Source organism: Colias croceus, chromosome 17 (assembly GCF_905220415.1).
Source record: "Colias croceus chromosome 17, ilColCroc2.1".
NCBI lineage: Eukaryota > Metazoa > Arthropoda > Insecta > Lepidoptera > Pieridae > Colias > Colias croceus.
In genome coordinates, this window is record NC_059553.1 from 9675896 (window position 1) to 9694591 (window position 18696).

Here is an 18696-nt window from a genome sequence, read left to right on the forward strand (position 1 = left end):
AAAAACTTAAATAACAATTATTATTATAGATTAAATTGGAAATGTGATAGATTAATATCAGCGCCATCTATGATTTATTGCGCTAACTACAATGAGGTTTCGCTAGCACTGGCCATAAACATTTCAATTTAAAAAGTTTCAGAAAAAATGGTGTTCTGTCAATGTTTTAAACATTATTATTGAATTTATAATTTTGTTTTGAACTCATTTTAGATGAATTTTTAATAATTCACAAACATTGGCCGCAAACAATAAAAAAAAAATTTACAGAAAAAAAAATGGAACGCCGATTTGAAATTTTTACATTTTATTGTATTTTTTTTTTCGACATAATTTTATAAGATTTTATAGGTATTTGTTAAGGTATTTGTTTTCACTAATAATAATTATGCATAACAATTGTTTGAAACTTATAAGTACGAAAGAAAAATATTAATACATTTTTAAATAATAACGGATTCTATATGTAGGTATGTAGATATCATACATTTTTGAATTTTTAGGGTTCAGCGCTATTTTCAGTAGCCAATTACGAGTTACCGCCATTTCAGCTGACGGTACGACACTCGCCACGAATTTTAAGATCTAGTGAAAGGCTTGTTTGGACAGTATGTGTGAGGTAAGAATTTTGAAAATAAGAAAAGTCATAGGAATTGATTTCAGCATAATATTTGTGCTTTTTCCAACATCTTTCGTTAATTATTATTGATGTTAAAGTAATTTATTTGTAGAAAAAGTTTTAGTATAAAATAGGTACTTACATGTATTTAGGTACTTTGTTGAACTTTACCTATTTAAACTTATTTATGTTTGTACTTTAAACGAGAAGGATTAATTCAAGCTTTGTAGACCACATGTAGGTACCTACCAATGAAATAATCTCAAAAGCAAATTTTTTATAGCGTGTATTTGGTTTTGTTTTTCATTATCAATGTACGGCCACAGTCCCATGGTCAGAAGCAGTATAGAAATCATATTATTATAAGTTATTCGTATCCTTAATGCGCGGGTGGGAACCGAACTTCAATCGTTTACGTGCTAGACCGTGTCACCGTCACATTACACACCTGATTTTGTTATTGTTAATTTTCTCATATAGGTGGTGGTGGTGGTGGTGGTTTTCCCATGGTCAGAAGCAGTAGAAGGTATGCTAGTGATCAGGATCCGGGGTGCGGGATCCTAGGGTGGGATACAACTACCACTATACGCTGCCTGATGATTTTATTGTTAATTTTCCCATATAGGTACCCATGGTCAGAAGCAGTAGAAGGTATGCTAGTGATCAGGATCCGGGGTGCGGGATCCGCGGGTGGGATCCGAACGGCAACAAAATTGAGGGCTAGAGCCTGTCATAGACACGCAGCTGCAGCAAGGCGTATAGGCCTTATGGGAGATACTCCGCCTGATGTTGTTATTGCTGATTTCTCTTTTCAGGTAATTTTGATATATAACAAAAATATAATATTTGATTTACTGTTTTTCATTTTTCATTACATAGAATATGTATTTGCTGTTATTTAAGGAAGCATTTGAATATATTGTGATCGATGTAATTCTGTGTTTTGTTTGAAATACGGATAGACAAATTATACAATATTTTCGTTTACTCCTTTTCAATAATAATTTTTGAACAAAAAACATGTTTGTTTTCGCTGTGAAAGTTTTGTTATTTGAATTACTTTTTCTATCGTGCATTATTTAATAATTATTATTATTGGTAATATATTTTACAAAATTGCAGGAGGAAGGTACAAGAGTATGGCAGAATACTACGGTAATATCGCAAGTTGTAGACAACCCAATCACTTTAGAATTTCTAACCAAACAAGGGACTGTTGTGTCTTCTGGCTTGCCTTATAAATTGAAGGTAAGTTTTATTAAGAAAACATTATCTCCATCTTTAAATCTCTTTTATTACAGAAATACGTAACATTAATAGTATGAATTAATAGTGTTATACTTATGGTTAAAAAAATGTCTTAAATTTTTCTTTAGATACAAGAACTAAAGAAGATTATCGTGTTATAAATCCATTGTAAAATAAAGCATTCAAAAGATTTTGATGACATTTTTCTGTAGCAAGTCTTAAATTTGGATGATTTCTAATCACGTTTTTGAAGTGATACTTCTTCGGGCATTGAGAGTAAAATTTCAGGTTCGCGTTAAGGCAATGCCGTCACGTCATAGAGTAAAGCGACGATTTTGGTATCTTTGAATCTTGCCAAAGAATTTTCACTTCTGACACGTGTGCTCAATTTTTTTTTCTAATCAATTCTACGAATTCTTCATGTATCCAACCCACTCAATGTCCACCCACAAATAACCCACAAATCTCCAGGTAAAAGCAACTCGTTGGGATGATAAACCCGCGTCCAACGAAACGGTTCGTATTTGCAAGTCTCCAGCCAAATCTATAGATACCATAAATGTTGGCAATTCCTCTTGTATCGACTCCCTTACCGATGAGAAGGGGATCGCTAGAGTCATGTTTACAGCTGATGGAAGTCCTTTTTATGTGTTTCGGGTAAGTTTTTTATATAATGCTGTAACAGGTATCCAATATGACTGTTTCAAAAGTTTTAATGTATCTCTATAAGGTATTCTGCCTTGACTGTTTCTAAAGTTTTGTTAAAACTTGAAAACTAGGAGGTTCATTAAATATTTTAGCTGATAGTCTTTAAAATAAGGTACAGAATACAGATGGGAAATGGATATGTGAAAATAATTTCAACGTTATTTTTGTAGACGACGTAAATTACAACGTTATTATTGTTTTGATGGGTTTGATGAGCATTGCGATACTTTTTCATGTTATTTTTTTCTATTATTTAAAAAAAATCTATACATATTATAATAAATCTGTAGAAGGGTCAATTCTGTACATTGAAAATATTGAAAAAAAAATAGCAGGCGGTGTTACTGGATCGATACCAAACCCAAATATGTGATTAAAACAATTTTTGTCTGTCTGTCTGTCTGTCTGTCTGTCTGTATGTTCAGGCATCACGTGAAAACTAACGGTTCGATTTCGATGAAACTTGGTATTATTATACTTTATTATCCTGGGCATAAAATAGGATACTTTTTATCCCGGAAAAATACGTAGAAAAAAAAAATCTTAACTTTTCTTAATTTTTCAGCGCGGACGGAGTCGCGGGCGGAAGCTAGTATGTTAATAAAGTATTTAAATGCTAAAAACCTAAATATCAATTAAATTCATACTTTTCCTTTCTAGGCAAGTACCAACAGTACATCAGCGACCCTACACCTCACTGTAGGGTCTGGTAAAGCAGCTTTAGGACCCTTACGGGCCCCAACCAGAAGTAGGACACTAGTTCCTCTATATGTTAATATACCTGATGTTAGCAGACCACTTACCGTGCATTTTGTGGTGAGTTTTGTGTGTTTGTGTAGAAAAAATTTCGGCAGCCCTTGAAAATATGGATTTTTCTGAGATTATTTGGTTACTTTGGGCATGTGGATTTTAGTTGTTTTTAGATTATTTGCTCGTATTCACAATTTAAGAGAATACAAAAAACTGACTAAGTTTTTTAATCCCATGCTTGAAACGTAATTATTTTACACCAAGTTTCTGTTTTTCATTGTCTGTAACAGCATCCAAACTCAGACATTTATTTATTCAACTAGACTATGCATTCGTGAAAAAACAGAAAAATAATAATTTACCACCAGTTCGGTAATCTTTTTCTACAGAGAAGAACCGACGAGAAACTCCATAGATGACTTTACTTTATTGTTTTCTAAATGCCCTAAAAGTACTTCAGATTAATTAATTTCATATAATACTAACTTATTTCCAGGTAATAACCCGAGGGGGTATAATCTATCGTTGGGGAGCCACTACCCAATGTCCTACCAGCACAGACCAAGTTCTAACCGCCTCTAGAGATTCCATATGCCAAAGTAACATTCGCCACCAACCTAGCCAAATCACCAAGTCGTGGCCCAATATGGCCAATACTTCCAATATATTTAATGAACATTTAACCAATATGGGCAAGACTTCCAATGTTGCTAATGAGCATTGGGCCAACATGGGCAAGTTTGGTAGTTTCCCGAATTATGCGATAAATGCTACAAACAGTGATGTTCTGGATTCCTTACTTGATGGTCAACTGTTGAAGATAATGCTGCCAATAAAAGTGACGCACCAAATGTGCCCAGATAGCCATTTAGTGGCGTATTTCTATCATGGCGATGAGCTGATCAGTGCGAGTAAGCACTTTGAAATGGATGAATGTTTTGTTAATAAGGTAATAAAATCATATTATAGTTATATCTACATCTTTCAGTTTCTATCTTCTTTTAGAAAGACGTTCTTTATGTTTTACACGTAATCATTAATTGACCTTTTATAAATAACTAGCGGTCCGCCCCGGCTTCGCCCGTGGTACATATTTCGCAATAAAAGGTAGCCTATGTTCTTTCTCAGTGTCTAAAGACTGTCTGTGTCAAATTTCATCAAAATCGGTTGAGAGGTTTAAGCGGGAAAGCGTAACAGACAGACAGACAGAGTTACTTTCGCATTTATAATATTAAGTAGGGATGTATGAAAATTACTTCTCAAAAAGTATTAAATAAGGATAGGATATCGCCATGTGGTGAAATTGGTCGTACGTGTTGTACATTTTAAAATTAACTTGCTTTATCATCCTCTAAAAAGAGATCCTTTAATCCAAATTTTATTTACATTCTATATATTTTAGGTGGAATTATCCTGGGAAACCCGGCAAGCCCTTCCCGGGTCAATCGCCAACTTGCACATTACTACCCCAGGACCAGCGCTCTGTGCCCTATCAGTGATAGATACCGCATCGAAATGGGTTCAGCCGGGAGAGAATATAAAGGACCTAATATTGAGGAATTTGAGGAAACTGGTCGATGGACATAGGAATATGACGGAGTATGATGCGGCGGGAGAGTGTTTCTTTTGTAAGTATGAATGATACACCTTTTCAAACTATTGATATTTCTTTAGAGTAGGTATTAATTGCATTGACATTTCTTTAAAACAGATGTGAAAACTGCGGAAAATGCTCACTTTGATGGACGTTTGAGAAAAGTATATTTTCGACATAGTACATAACTGCAAATTTTATTCATCACTCATCACTCATTGATATCACTGAAAATGTGATACACAACAGTTTAAAATCTCGCATGTTTAATTATAATATTATGTATAACGGTTTTTACAATCTTACGGCGACATGTATATTTTTCCATATTTTCGTATATATGTATTGTGTACAAGCAGTCCGCCCCGGCTTCGCCCGTGGTACATAATATTTACGCTTTCTCTACATAAGAACCATCCTTGGACTTCCACAAACATTTAAAAAAAAGTATTATTATCGAAACCGGTTCAGCCGTTCACACGTGATGCCGTGACAACGCGAAACTGGTTTCATTTTTATATATATAGAAGACTAGCTGTGCCGTGCGGTTTCACTACTGTTGGTCTTAGCGTGATAATATACAGTGCGACACAAAAGAGATGACAAAAAATGAGGGCGCCACCGTCGCTCATATAGCAACACTGATACTGCGACGCAAGCAATCTTGATACTATAGAATAAAAATCAAAAAAATAAAAAGTAATAAATACCGCGATTTAAAGTGGTTTCATTCATCATCGTGTAAATTTAGACAAAAATACATTAGTATTTTAAATGACCTACCTAGGTCAAATTTTACTTAAATGTATTTGGAATTAGTTTATAGAAATCGGTCAAGCCATTTAGACTGCAGAGGCGCACATAGAATCAAACATACGAACAAACAAACATACATACATACAGCTCAAACCTAAGGCTCAAACACATTACGCTCCTTCTGGGTCCGTCAGGTAAAAAAAACAAGGTTATTTGAAAACTACATATTTTTATTTATTTTTTGTAGATATTCTCCTTCATTTTTACTCCCTTGCTCCACTATCCTGCGTACTGTGCTTTCAGAAACCCCTATAACAAACGAATTAAGATGAATAAAATCAAATAGTACATTTAACATATTTATTTAGTAGCTTAAAACTATTTTTTTTTATGTCGGAGGCCAAGACTCACTTTGGATCCCTGCGTCCACTCTAGTAAGTAGCAAGTAAGGATTCATAGATAGCTGTATGAAAATAGTTATCATTATACTATTTAAGGCTGGTTGGATTGGATATAACTTCTTGACTCAAATTGTGCTGGTCGCACTATAAAAACTAGTTTTTGTTTACATACAAATAACCTCAAATTAAATTTCAAAAACGTAATAATCGCCATAGATACGTACATTAAACACTCGTCACTAATGGAATATTCTATTTTACGTAGTACTGAGCAAAAATAAATAGAATCTCACCGGTATAATCTGCTGTACGTCTGTAAACGTTTTCCAAATATTTTTCTCGTTTTTCAGCTTGAAATTATGAGAAACACCGAATGAAAACTTTATATATGGCATCACGGACACCGCTACGTTTAACCTTTTTCATGATTTCTCCTATTTTTAGTAAATTTCTTGTTTAAAATAACAATTTTATCTCAACTTCACCAAATAAACAACAAATTTTTATTCAACTTGACAGCTGCATTGATAATTCAGGGTTGCCAGATAATGAAAAAAAATTAGTTCCAAATTAATTAATTTCATCTCTTTTATGTCGCACTGTAATTATAGCCTATATAACTCGTGGATAATGTAGCTTTCGAATGGTGAAATAGTTTTTAAAATCGGTCCAGTAGTTTATGAGCCTATTCATTACAATCAAACAAACAAAGTTTTCCTCTTTATCATATTAGTGTAGATAGAAGATGACATCTTAGTACGTTTCTCTATACCATTGTTTCATTTATTACCAGCTGAAGACACCCCAAGTGCATCTTCGCTCGCAGAATTATGGCTTGCGGGTGCGGGGGTTAGACTGGCTGGGGGGGTGCGGGGGAAATGTGGACCTGCTACCCTTGTGGCGGGGGATACTGTGCCCAGGAGTGATTTCTCTGAGGTTTGTGGGATAAGAAATAAAAAATAAATAAAAAAATGATATTTTTTGAGATTTTTTGTGATTTTTTTCACTTTTGAGCTTTGTAAGAAATGTGGTTTATTTTGTGAGTACAATGTTAAATGTTACACATTTATTCGTACCCTTATTTGTCAATATATTTTTTCATTCAAGTATTTATATGTAATTAAAAGAAAGAAATCGTTAAATATTTGATTGTTAAGGAAAGGAATAAGCAAACAACGCGGTGACATATATACTTATTTATTTATTTGTTTTTTGTTAATAATAGGCAGTTTTTAAGTTTAAATAAAAAATAATGAAATAAATCTCCAGGCCTGGCTATGGCGTCTCATAGCAGTGGGTTCCAACGGTTCAGTGGTGGCCAGCGCTCGAACTCCAGACTCTATCACCCGGTTCGAGGCCTCCGCACTGTGCTTGGCCAAAACCGGTGTTGCTATATCGCAGCCTGCTGTGTTGCAAGTAATTATACTTTTGTACTATTTTTTTTTTTCATGTAAAATTGAAAGGATTATAGAATACGTAAGACGGATAGACAGACGAAATTATTGACAAATTCTTATTAATTGCTTTGATTAAAAATATTTTTTAACCGACTTCAAAAAAAAATGAGGAGGTTATCAATTCGGCCGGTATGTTTTTTTTTATGTATGTACACCGATTACTCCGAGGTTTCTGAACCGATTTACGTAATTCTTTTTTTGTTCGATGCGGAATGGTGTCGAATTGGTCCCATAAAAATTTCATTCGGATAGGCCCAGTTATCACTTGTTTCTATATAAAACCTGGTTGTTTTCCAAAGTTTGTAACACACTTGCCTACACGTAATATTCAATTTCTACATACTCTTCTTTTTGCCAACAACTTCTCAGTAGAAACTACTTTCTGAATCGGTGGTCAATAGTAAAACTATGTTAAAAGTTATAACCATTTAAAAAAACTTTTAGAAGACGTCTAATAGGCCGCCTTTACACCTGTAAGTTACTTTCGTAAAAATTATGTAACTGACTTACGGTTGCATTTACACTTAAAATAAACTTACAGTAAATAATGCTTACGTAATTTTTGTGAGTTTAAACTTACATAAATTATTACACGCCCGTTTACATTAAATCAGTAGGGCAAGTCGTAAGAAAGGGCATTAAAATACCGCCAATTTGACACATAAACTTTGTTAGTACCGCTGCCGCTCTTCCTTTTCTCTCCATTTTGTCACTTCTTGGCTAAATTGTCCTTTCAAATTATGCAACTTTCTAATGATTTCATCTGGAGTGATATTAAACATTTCGCTAAGTTCAACATGTAGTGAATTTGTTTTTACGCGGTTTTTGTATTCTTTATTTTTGTAGTCCCACAGTATGGGACGTGCTTCAAAAGCGGTAATTAAAGCTTCTACCTCGTTTGGTGACCAGATTTTATTTTGTTTTTGTTTAGAGGACATTGTTTTGGTGAGTTCTCAACTTATCAAAATAATTCAATAAGCTGCGAGTCGCTTCCGTAAGCAAACTCGAACACGTTTAGACTTGTAATTTTTAAATTTACGAATGTTGTAAAAAATTACAGTAAGTTACTTACAACGAGTGTTTACACTTGAAAATTTATCGTAAGTAGCTTACGTAAGTGACTTACGTAAGTAAAACTTACAGGTGTAAAGGCGGCCATAGAATAAATAAATGTTATAGTTCAACTACCCTCTAAAATCCAAAAAAATCACAGGTATTCCGCGAATTCTTCCTCCATGCTGACGGACCCCGCAGGTTGCGGCGCGGAGACGAAGCCGTAGTACGATATCGACTGTTCAACTATCTGTACCAGCCACTCAGCGTGAGTATTGTATAATAACTACCCGCGAATAACACAAAAGCCTTGGCAATGATTTTATAAGTAAAAAGGTGTAGCTAGGTTACTATTTACTAATACAACATCTCACTCTCACTCTAACTAATCACTAATACAATCAATCTTCAGTGTGTAATATGTGTCTATAGTGTGTAATATGTGTATTTAAATAAATAAAATAAAATAAAAATTAATTTCTAGGTACAAATCCAAATCCTCTCCGATCCACACTTATCAGGCTCGAGTTCTCAGCAAGGCTGTGTCTCAGCACGATCCTCGCTGTCCGGTAGAATACAAGTCTCAGCGCGGGTTGCTGGGAACGCGAGGCTCAGCATCAGAGCCACTGCGACTGGCGGCTGTAATGATACTAGTGCTGAGAAAGTCAGGTAGGATAATAGATAAATGATAAAATTGGATAAAAGCAAAAAAGGTCAAGTGCGAGTTGGATTTGTAACGGGTTCTGTAAAATAAACTTGGATAGAAGAAAAAAATGGTCAAGTGCGAATCGGACGCGTGACGCGGGTTCCGTGTTAATAAGCGAAAGATGAAAAAACGAGCATGTGTGCCGAGCACACGTGTCAAAAGTGAAACTTCTTTGGCAAGTGGCAACACTCAAAGATACCGGTACATACATTCAAAGATAAAGGTATTGCATGACGCGATCTTGAAATTTTACTCTCAACGTGACTAAAGAAGTTTCACTTCAAATTTGTTCATTTAATTCTATGATATACAAATTTCTTCTCTTTCTATTCTATTCTAAACTAATTGAATTATTTTTCACAGTGATGAAGTGATAGTACAAATACAAGTAGACCCAGAAGGCCTGCCAATACAAGAACACAAATCTATTATGTTATGTGGAAGAGGTTAGTTTTTAATTATATTCATTCCTATGAATTTGTATTGTCCTTGAAATTTAATGTCATTATTTGTTCATATTTAGTTAATTTTATTTGTCTGTCCTTGACACATTTCGTTTATATTTGATCTTTTAAATAAAAATTCTATTGAAGCGAGCTCTTTTGATAATTTGAATGGTTAAGTTGAATAGTTTAAATGTAACCTGAAGGTCAGAGAAAATAGGAATAAAATTATGTTAGTTAGTGAGCATAAAAGTGTTTGAAATCAAATAAATTCACCTCTAATTTAAAACGTTTCTGAGTTTAAATTTGACATAGAATTACTGATAAATATAACCTTGGGTTTTAATGCTTAAGTAACATCTTTATTATTTTTTTTTTATTAAAACTATACAATATAAACAATATATTTTCCAGGTGTCCCTGGTTCCACAGAATCTGAAGTAAAATGGAATTGGTTGAAAGCAGATATTGTGCCGGGAACCGAATCTGTGACCCTCTGGGCCGCGAGTGATCTCACTGGACCCTTGCTTGCTGTGAGTATAATATAATACATAAATCAAATAATATTTATTTGCCCAAATGTGGTTTTACAAGTTTTTATTCTTATAAATTGTACAACATAATATCAGAGATTCTGCAAATTAAATAAAATATTCATTGTGTATTTTTCATGCTTATGAGTTGAAATTAATAAATATATAAGTAACAAACATTTTAATCAGTTTCAACTCCACGACTTTGCAAACAGCAAACATAATTTGAAGGTTTTATAATGTGTTTGAGTTAGTTAAAATTACTATTACCTATTAATATAGGTATTATTCATTATGCTTACCTAAGTCACAATTTAGTATTTTTTTTTTTTAATATTTAAGATAACAGGCCATTCCTTTTTAAGTGGCATATATAAATTACAATTTTCAACTTCAAAAGGATCCGAATCCCACCGGATCCCATCTCCATCCTATCGGATCCCACCTCCCTATTAAATCCCACACAATATAACAAAAAAAGCAGGAGGAGGTTGTCAATTCGCCCGTTTTTTTACAATAATAAATATTAAATCCCACATTCAGGATGCAGACGCACTAACCCAATTACCGCGAGGTTGCGGGGAACAGAACATGGCACGTCTCGCGACCAACTTGCTCGCGCTATCGCTGTTACACCCGGACTCGTCTGCCGCTTATATAGCGAAGGATCACGTGGCTAGAGGTATGTGTGTGTTAAGATTGTTTTTTTAAGCTATTGCATAGCTTCTATCGCGGGCCTCGAGCGCGGGGACCGAATCGAGAAATTCCGTAACGAAAAAACCTCACGCTCCCCACTCCGACGGGCGGAGGTGTGGCTTGAAGGCATAGCATTCAATAGCGCAACCGCCCCAGTCCCCGAGTGACACACGTCGTTTTTTATTATTTAACGAACAAAAAAAAAATTAAAAGTGAAACTTCTTTGGGCGCGTTGAGAGTGAAATTCCAAGCTCGCATCTTGGCAATACCGTCACGTCCGCGTCATGGAGTAAGGCGACGTACCAAGGTATTTTTATTAACATTTAAATAATAAAATAATTTGGTATTGTGTTTTTTATAACGTAAGCGACCGTTTGTTTCTTGCTGTCAGTGTTAAGAAATTTTTATTGACATCTTAAATGTAAATGTAAACATTATTTTTTGACAAAATAACCACAGAGTAATAAATGCACAGAGTTACCTACAAATAATTACACATGCTTAAATGAATTACCAGGTAATTGTTGTATTGGTATTTTTCCAATCCCCAGGATTTGCTCGTCAACTGCAATATTCGCACCCGCAGGGCGGATTCAGCGCATTTGGCCCTTCAGACCCGAAACCTTCCACGTGGCTCACCGCTTTCTGTGTGCGATATCTGAGAAAAGCTCATCAGGTATGTGAAATTGAAAAATTTAATAATTTTGATTAAGTCTGCAAACTTTTATTTAAAGTAAATAGAAAAAATGCACGAACTGGCGTCTTCCGCCAATCCGGAGCCTTGATCAACTCGGCCACCCGTGATTTCGCCAGAGCAATCTTTTTATTCTACTCTTTCGGTTTTATGTGTCCTAAGGAACACCTATTGAGATGATTAAACAACCGTGATCGTTTTAATTAAAAATATAATAAAATTTTATATCAAAAGTATCAAATAGTATTTTTCCTTCAGTTCGCATTACGATTTATAAAACTACACCTAGTGTAGTAGTTAAATTATAACATTTTAATTTATTATCTCTATATTATTTACTATTATTTTTTCACAGATAATATCTCCCAATGAGCCCATCCCAAGTGTAGTAGAAAGAGCGGAAAGATGGCTCCTCTCTCAGCAAATGGAAAATGGCTGCTTCAGGAATGAAGGACAGGTGTTTCATAGAGAACTCAAGGTAGGGAAGTTATCATACTAGTCTTTTGTATGGATGGATGGATGTATGTTACTTTTCCACGTGAAAACTGCTGGACGGATTGCGATGGAACTTTACAGGAATATAATATACTAGCTTTCCACCCGCGGCATCGTCCACGCAGTCAAAGAAAAACCCGCATAGTTCCCGCTCCCGCGGGATTTCCGGGATAAAACCTATCCTATGTACCGGGGTAAAAAGTAGCCTATGTCCTTTCTCGGGTATCAGAATATCTCTATACCAAAGTTCATGCAAAGTGGTTCAGTAGTTTAGGCGTGATTGAGTAACAGACAGACAGACAGAGTTACTTTCACATTCATAATATTAGAATGGATTCCGATAAAATACTTCATTTTCATGGAACTACGTGGCACAAGTAAAAAATATATTTGTAACGTTCGGGGTTCGAACATCAGCGCAGGTTATCAATTTTATATTAGGCTGCACATAGAAATTGATTAATGAATGTATGAGAGTTACATGTCACATATGAATGTCATTTGAACCGCGTTTCTTGCCGATTCTTCGAAGAAGCGACATTGCGAATTGACGGTAGTTTAAAAAAAAACTATTCAGCCATACTTGTTAAAATATACGCAAATAGAAAAGTTTTGAGTTTGAATTTGAATTTCCAGGGAGGCCTTAACGAAGACGGCGACATAGCCAACGTAGCTCTCACAGCCTACGTCATCACCTCACTCATAGAGTCCGTTACTCTCTCTCACTCAGTGATACAGAACTCTCTCTCGTGTCTCCGAGCTCTACCACCCAAAAAATCCAAAGCATACACTTATAGCCTTGTAAACTATGCGTATTCACGGATAAGACGATATGAGAGAGAGTTAAGAGAGAGTAATGAGGCCGGAGAGAATATGCTTGTGGATGAGGAAATGAGAGAGTTGGTCGGCTTGTTGAAGATGGCGAGGAGGAAAGGGGATTTCGTGTGGTGGGAGAGTGGTGAGTGAATTAATTTGATTATTACTCATTTGGTTGTCACATCAGTTCAAAAAAAAAATTAAATATTAAATCTCCGGTCATGTTTTTATTCTTGATGTTTGAATTGCCGATATTTTAAAATTTTTTGTCCTTAATTGCTTATATTAAAAATCGGAAATTGTTTTTTATTTACTATTTGTTGTCAGCCATTATATCACACCGTTGTCAGCAAACATATTACTCCATTGACAACAAACATATTGCTCCGTTGTCAGCAAACATTACTCCAATGTCAACAAACATATTACTCCGCAGTCAGCAGTCATATTGCTGCGTTGTCAGCAAAACATATTACTTCATTGTCAGCAATCATTTTACTCCGTTGTCAGCAAACATATTACACCATTGTCAACAAAGATGTTATAATGTTGTTAGCAACTAAATCATTCCGTTTTCAATAACCATATGACACCGTTGTAAGCACACATATTACATCATTTTAAGCAAACATTTTTCAAAGTAATCAACAAACATATTATACCGTTGTCAGAATAAATATTATGCGGTTGTCAGCAAGCAAATTACACGGCCATCAGCGCGCATCAAAAATTATCATGTCATCCTCGTTAGCAATAATAGGTGTATCACCGTTGTCAGCAAACATAAATCACTATCCTTCGCTTATATCGAAGCGAAGGATATAAATTCGTTTCCCTTTTATTACAAATCGCTTAAGCGATAAGGCCGGCAAATTGTACATTTATTGTTATTATTTATGTAAATGTAATTTTTATGTGCATTAAATAAGGGGCTTCTGAAAACCAGTGCTGTGCGGTGCATTGCTGCCGTACAGTATTTAGCTGAGTTGGTTACCCATTTTCAAGGATATTCTATTGTACTAACTTTGTATATTTATTATGTCTCCTTAATTTTTTTCTTTTTTTTCGGTTGTAGTTAAATTGTAATATTGTATATTTGCTTTTTATATGTTATAATTTTTTTGTTTTAATGTCAAGGACATTATAAGTTATGTTATACAAATAAATGTTCTTTCTTTCTTTCTTTCATTATACAGTGTTTTCTATTCTATTATACACAATCCACACACAGGCAGTCTCAGCACCTCAATAGAGGCCACAGGCTACGCACTGCTGTCTCTCAGCGAGTGCTTACTCTCAGTGCGTGCCGCGTGTGTGTCGGACGCGCTGCGAGCGACAAGATGGCTGGCTGCACACGCCAACCCGGCGGGCGGGTTTGTGTCTACACAGGTACATATTAACCTGTTATTATCATCATAGTTTTTTTAAGCTATTGCATAGCTTCTATCGCGGGCCTTGAGCGCGGGGACCGAATCGAGAAATTCCGTAACGAAAAAACCTCACGCTCCCCACTCCGACGGGCGGAGGTGTGGCTTGAAGGCATAGCGTGCAATAGCGCAACCGTCCCAGTCCCCGAGTGACACACGTTTTTTTTCTTATGTATAAGTCGGCAAACAAACTTGCGCATTACCGTACAGAAAGCGATGATTGGCGACGCCCATGAACAACCGCAGACTCTATTAGAGATAGATAACTAAAAAAATACGTGCTTTAAAGTTTTGATAACAGGCTAATTTATAACTATGCTTTTTTTTTTCGTAGGGACCTGAAATCTTTATAAACTTCACTAAATGATTTATCGATTTTTAACACCACCTCATTATCATCACTACATTTTTAAATTACATTACAATTTACTCAAGTTTTCCATCTCTGTCTATTCGGAAAAAGACTTCATGAAGTATAATTTTGATAATTACTGGATGGAAAAATTTAAGAGCTGTCTTAAAGTTATATCTCGTAACTCACCAGGATACTCTAGTAGCCTTGGAAGGTCTCGCACGCTGGTCTTCCATGGTCCCACCTTCCACCAACCTGACGCTCATCATCAGGAGCGGAGTCATCACCAAGTTACTGCAAGTCTCATCATCGAATAAACTTCCGGAGGTGGTGAAGATGCCGGTGGGCGATGTTAGTGTTAGTGCTGATGGTAAGATAATACTTATGTTGGATTTAGAGAATTTTATATAATATAGTATGTGGTGTTAAACAATTGTCAGAAAAAAAATCTCATAATTTTTAAAGCTCAGTGTTGATGAAGGAAACATTAAGGGCTAATTTTACAAATGAAACTGAACGATGAAACCGTCCCTTAAAGTCATTATATTCACTTTTGCAACTATTTTAATAATATAATAAAATCCGTTAAATTTTCATATCAAATTTCATACTCGTGTGATATAAAATTGGTGGTGATGATAAAATTACTTTTAATTTTTAATAGTAATTTTGTCATCACCACTACCATTAAATATTTTTTTGAGAGCAGACGAAGTTTCATGTTACAATTTCCAAACTATGTACCCTCAAAATTGTAGGTACAGGATGTTCTCTAATCCAAGCGACACGACTATACAACACACTGACAGTCGACGAAAAACGCGACAAATTGCTCAAAGTGCAAGTGAGCGTGCACACGGATGGGCCTTTCAACTGTGATGGAAACACCACCTGTTTCTGTGCAGCCGTTGTTGAGGTATTTCTAGTCATCATCATCAGCCCATATACGTTCCCACTGCTGAGACACGGGCCTCCTATGAGGGTACAGGCCATAATCCACCACGCTGGCCAAGTGCGGGTTGGCGGATGACACATGTCGTCGAACTTTTTAATTCTTCGACATGTCGGTTTCCTCACGATGTTTTCCTTCACCGTTCGAGCAGTGGTGATGTTACAACATGCGCAGATAAATTGAAAAATCAATTTATTTCCTGCGCACTCGCCTGGTCTCGAACCACGGACTTATCGATTCGAAGTCCGAGGTCTCACCACTGAGCCACCACTGCTCGTATTTCTAGTATAACTTGTTATTTGGGGGTTTGCTATGTGTGCTCTTATGACGTTTGGTATGACAGGAATAATATTAGTTCGTAAAATCGATTTAAAAAAAGGAAATTGATTATTTTTGACTGAGAATGTTAGTTGGTGTAATTTTAAGTTAGATATTTTAAGCATTTTGTTGTACTCATATATTTTATAATTGTAAATAATCGTGAAAAAATGACATTTTTGAAGTTATACTTCTTTTGGCGCGATGGAGAAAAATGATGAGAGTGAATTTTTACGATGCGCGCGCACACCGACACCTTAATTTAACAGCATGAAGTTAGTTCTAGGTGGTATGAAAATTGATAACTATGTTCAAGTTGTATATTCTAGTATTTTTTTTCCATACGCCAAAGAAGTATAACTTTTAACGCGTGTACCTAAGTACATACACTCTTTTTCTTCAGAAAACTATATAAATTTCCAAACAAATAAATAAATCTCCAACTACCCTCACTCATCAACTAGGTATGTGCCCACTGGAGTGACCAGTTCCCCGAAATGGCATTACTCGAAGTATCTCTACCCGGTGGTTATGGAGCTGATACTGCATTGCTATATAAAATGCACCTTAATACAAATACATGTGAGTATTCATTAAATTTACCGAATCCATACTATATCCATACTTATATAAATGCGAAAGTAACTCTGTCTGTCTGTCTGTTAATCAATCACGCCTAAACTACTGAACCAATTTGCATGAAATTTGGTATGGAGATATTTTGATACCTGGGAAAGGACATAGGCTACCTTTTATTGCGAAATATGTACCACGGGCGAAGCCGGGGCGGACCACTAGGTAAAAAATATATGTATAGGTCAGAATAATATGTGCTGTCATCAGAAGACACTAATGAAATATTTTCATCTACAACATACGCTGTATAACAATTAGGTTAATACGTGATTCATTTTTTGGCGATTAAAACAAGTATAAATACAAGTAAGTAGGTAAATTCCGAAGGAAGTAAATTTAACATAAAAATTTGAATTTAATCGAAATATCACGAAAAAAACGTATCTTTAGACACTAGCTTTCCACCCGCGGCTTCGCCCGCTTTGTCTATAAGACCTAATGAATTATATACTAAAACCGTCCTCTTTAATCACTCTATTTATTTAAAAAAAACCGCATCAAAATCCGTTGCGTAGTTATTAACATTCAAGCATACATAGGGACAGAAAAACCGACTTTGTTTTATACTATGTAGTGATGCTCTTATGTTTTCCCAACACAGATTTAGTTCACAAAGAGATGGAATATCAAAAAACCTTCTTAGCATCTATATTATATCATCGAAGTACTTAATGATCGCAATCAATTACTGCTCATCTTCAAATATCGGTGAAAAATTAACCGAATATACAAAAAACTAATTAGCCCTTAAAATAATTCGTGCATTAAAATGCATAACGAAACAGTTGCATTGTATTCCAACAAAGGGACAATTCGTAACATTGTCGTCAATACCACATTGTGAGCTTTAGCGGGAATACAGTGACACAGAAACAACAAATATTTTAGTGGACCACGCTCTGTGGCTTGAAAGGAAATAATGGAGATATTTTTATGTGTACTTGTAAAAATATGGGATACAGTGGTCGATTTAGAGACATCTTTATTATTTTCGATAAGCTTTAAGATCTTGTGTATAAAGTTATATTATACTAGCTGCCCGGCAGATTCATTTACCAATAAATTCAGAAATTAAACCCTTTTGCACATTTTTCGTTATTTCCTTCTTATATGAACCTTTCTTTGAGCAAACACGTTGAAAAATTATCCGAATTGGTCGAGTCGTTTTCAAGTTTTCGCTAAACAACATTTGTTTTAATCGATTTATTTTCATTTTTCACAAATCTCATTATAATTGACTACCCACAATAGAATTTCTCTGAATATGTTGTTCCTTTATAATATCATCTATTTGTCTTTCTGTCGCAATAAAAACAAAACCAATTGAATATTTTTTTGAAAGTCTGCTAATTCTCAGAGTTTCATTAATGCTGTAGGTAGCCCCAAACATGACAATGGTTTTTAAAGTGACTGTTTATTCAATCTACCCGAAATTTATGCTAAATCGCCACCCTGCATAAAGCTTCGCTAATGTTTAGCCCATGTTGGTCCCAATTGAAATTCAAATCTGTCCGAAGCTCGAAGTTCTTTCTACTTTATGCTTTGCTTCTTTATTTTACAACGCTACCATTTTACTTAATTAATTAATCCTTGCCAGTACCTACTTTATAAATTACTTTATTATTGACACCTATTTACTTTATCATAATATTTGAAACTTCGAATAGATTTGAATAAATTGGTAGATAGATATTGAAGAAGTCAATAGTATATTGACACGAACACTATTCTGACGAAATCAAAGAGACTGTCCGATTTTACTCAGCAATCTTGAATTTTAGGATATTTGAAACGCGCGCATGATGAAAATGCATGTGTGCTGGAAAAGCCGTAGGTCAGGAAACTAGTTCTTTAGCATCCATACTAGCCTGTCCCCACGTCTCCACTCGGAGTATTTTTATCATAAAAATTAGTTACTAGTTTCGTTGGTTGTCATGCCAAACAAAAATATTTACCCTTCTATCACCTTCCCTTTGATTATTTCACTTTATAAGTTTATAGTACTCTTCCTAATGAAAAAAAATATATACGTGTGGCACTCG

The 18696-nt window shown here is 35.2% G+C and overlaps 1 protein-coding gene and 1 long non-coding RNA gene across 2 annotated transcripts in view; one reads left to right on the forward strand and one right to left on the reverse strand.

Annotated features, from left to right (window-relative positions):
* LOC123699327 (pregnancy zone protein-like) overlaps positions 1 to 18696 on the forward strand; it is a 31504-nt gene that overhangs the window by 8706 nt on the left and 4102 nt on the right. The window contains exons 6-26 of the mRNA XM_045646255.1: positions 504 to 619; positions 1245 to 1434; positions 1742 to 1867; positions 2339 to 2524; positions 3236 to 3391; positions 3822 to 4274; positions 4728 to 4953; positions 6870 to 7012; positions 7346 to 7492; positions 8747 to 8854; positions 9071 to 9255; positions 9656 to 9738; positions 10150 to 10268; positions 10812 to 10950; positions 11516 to 11640; positions 12014 to 12136; positions 12790 to 13111; positions 14201 to 14358; positions 14941 to 15118; positions 15507 to 15664; positions 16483 to 16600. Of these exons, the coding sequence (XP_045502211.1) occupies positions 504 to 619; positions 1245 to 1434; positions 1742 to 1867; positions 2339 to 2524; positions 3236 to 3391; positions 3822 to 4274; positions 4728 to 4953; positions 6870 to 7012; positions 7346 to 7492; positions 8747 to 8854; positions 9071 to 9255; positions 9656 to 9738; positions 10150 to 10268; positions 10812 to 10950; positions 11516 to 11640; positions 12014 to 12136; positions 12790 to 13111; positions 14201 to 14358; positions 14941 to 15118; positions 15507 to 15664; positions 16483 to 16600 (3559 nt within the window). The remainder of the gene's footprint in view (positions 1 to 503; positions 620 to 1244; positions 1435 to 1741; positions 1868 to 2338; positions 2525 to 3235; positions 3392 to 3821; positions 4275 to 4727; positions 4954 to 6869; positions 7013 to 7345; positions 7493 to 8746; positions 8855 to 9070; positions 9256 to 9655; positions 9739 to 10149; positions 10269 to 10811; positions 10951 to 11515; positions 11641 to 12013; positions 12137 to 12789; positions 13112 to 14200; positions 14359 to 14940; positions 15119 to 15506; positions 15665 to 16482; positions 16601 to 18696) is intronic.
* LOC123699034 lies at positions 5888 to 6506 on the reverse strand. The gene is made up of 2 exons (XR_006752484.1): positions 6370 to 6506; positions 5888 to 5984 (listed from the first exon to the last, which is right to left on the reverse strand). It is a non-coding gene; the product is annotated as an uncharacterized LOC123699034 (long non-coding RNA).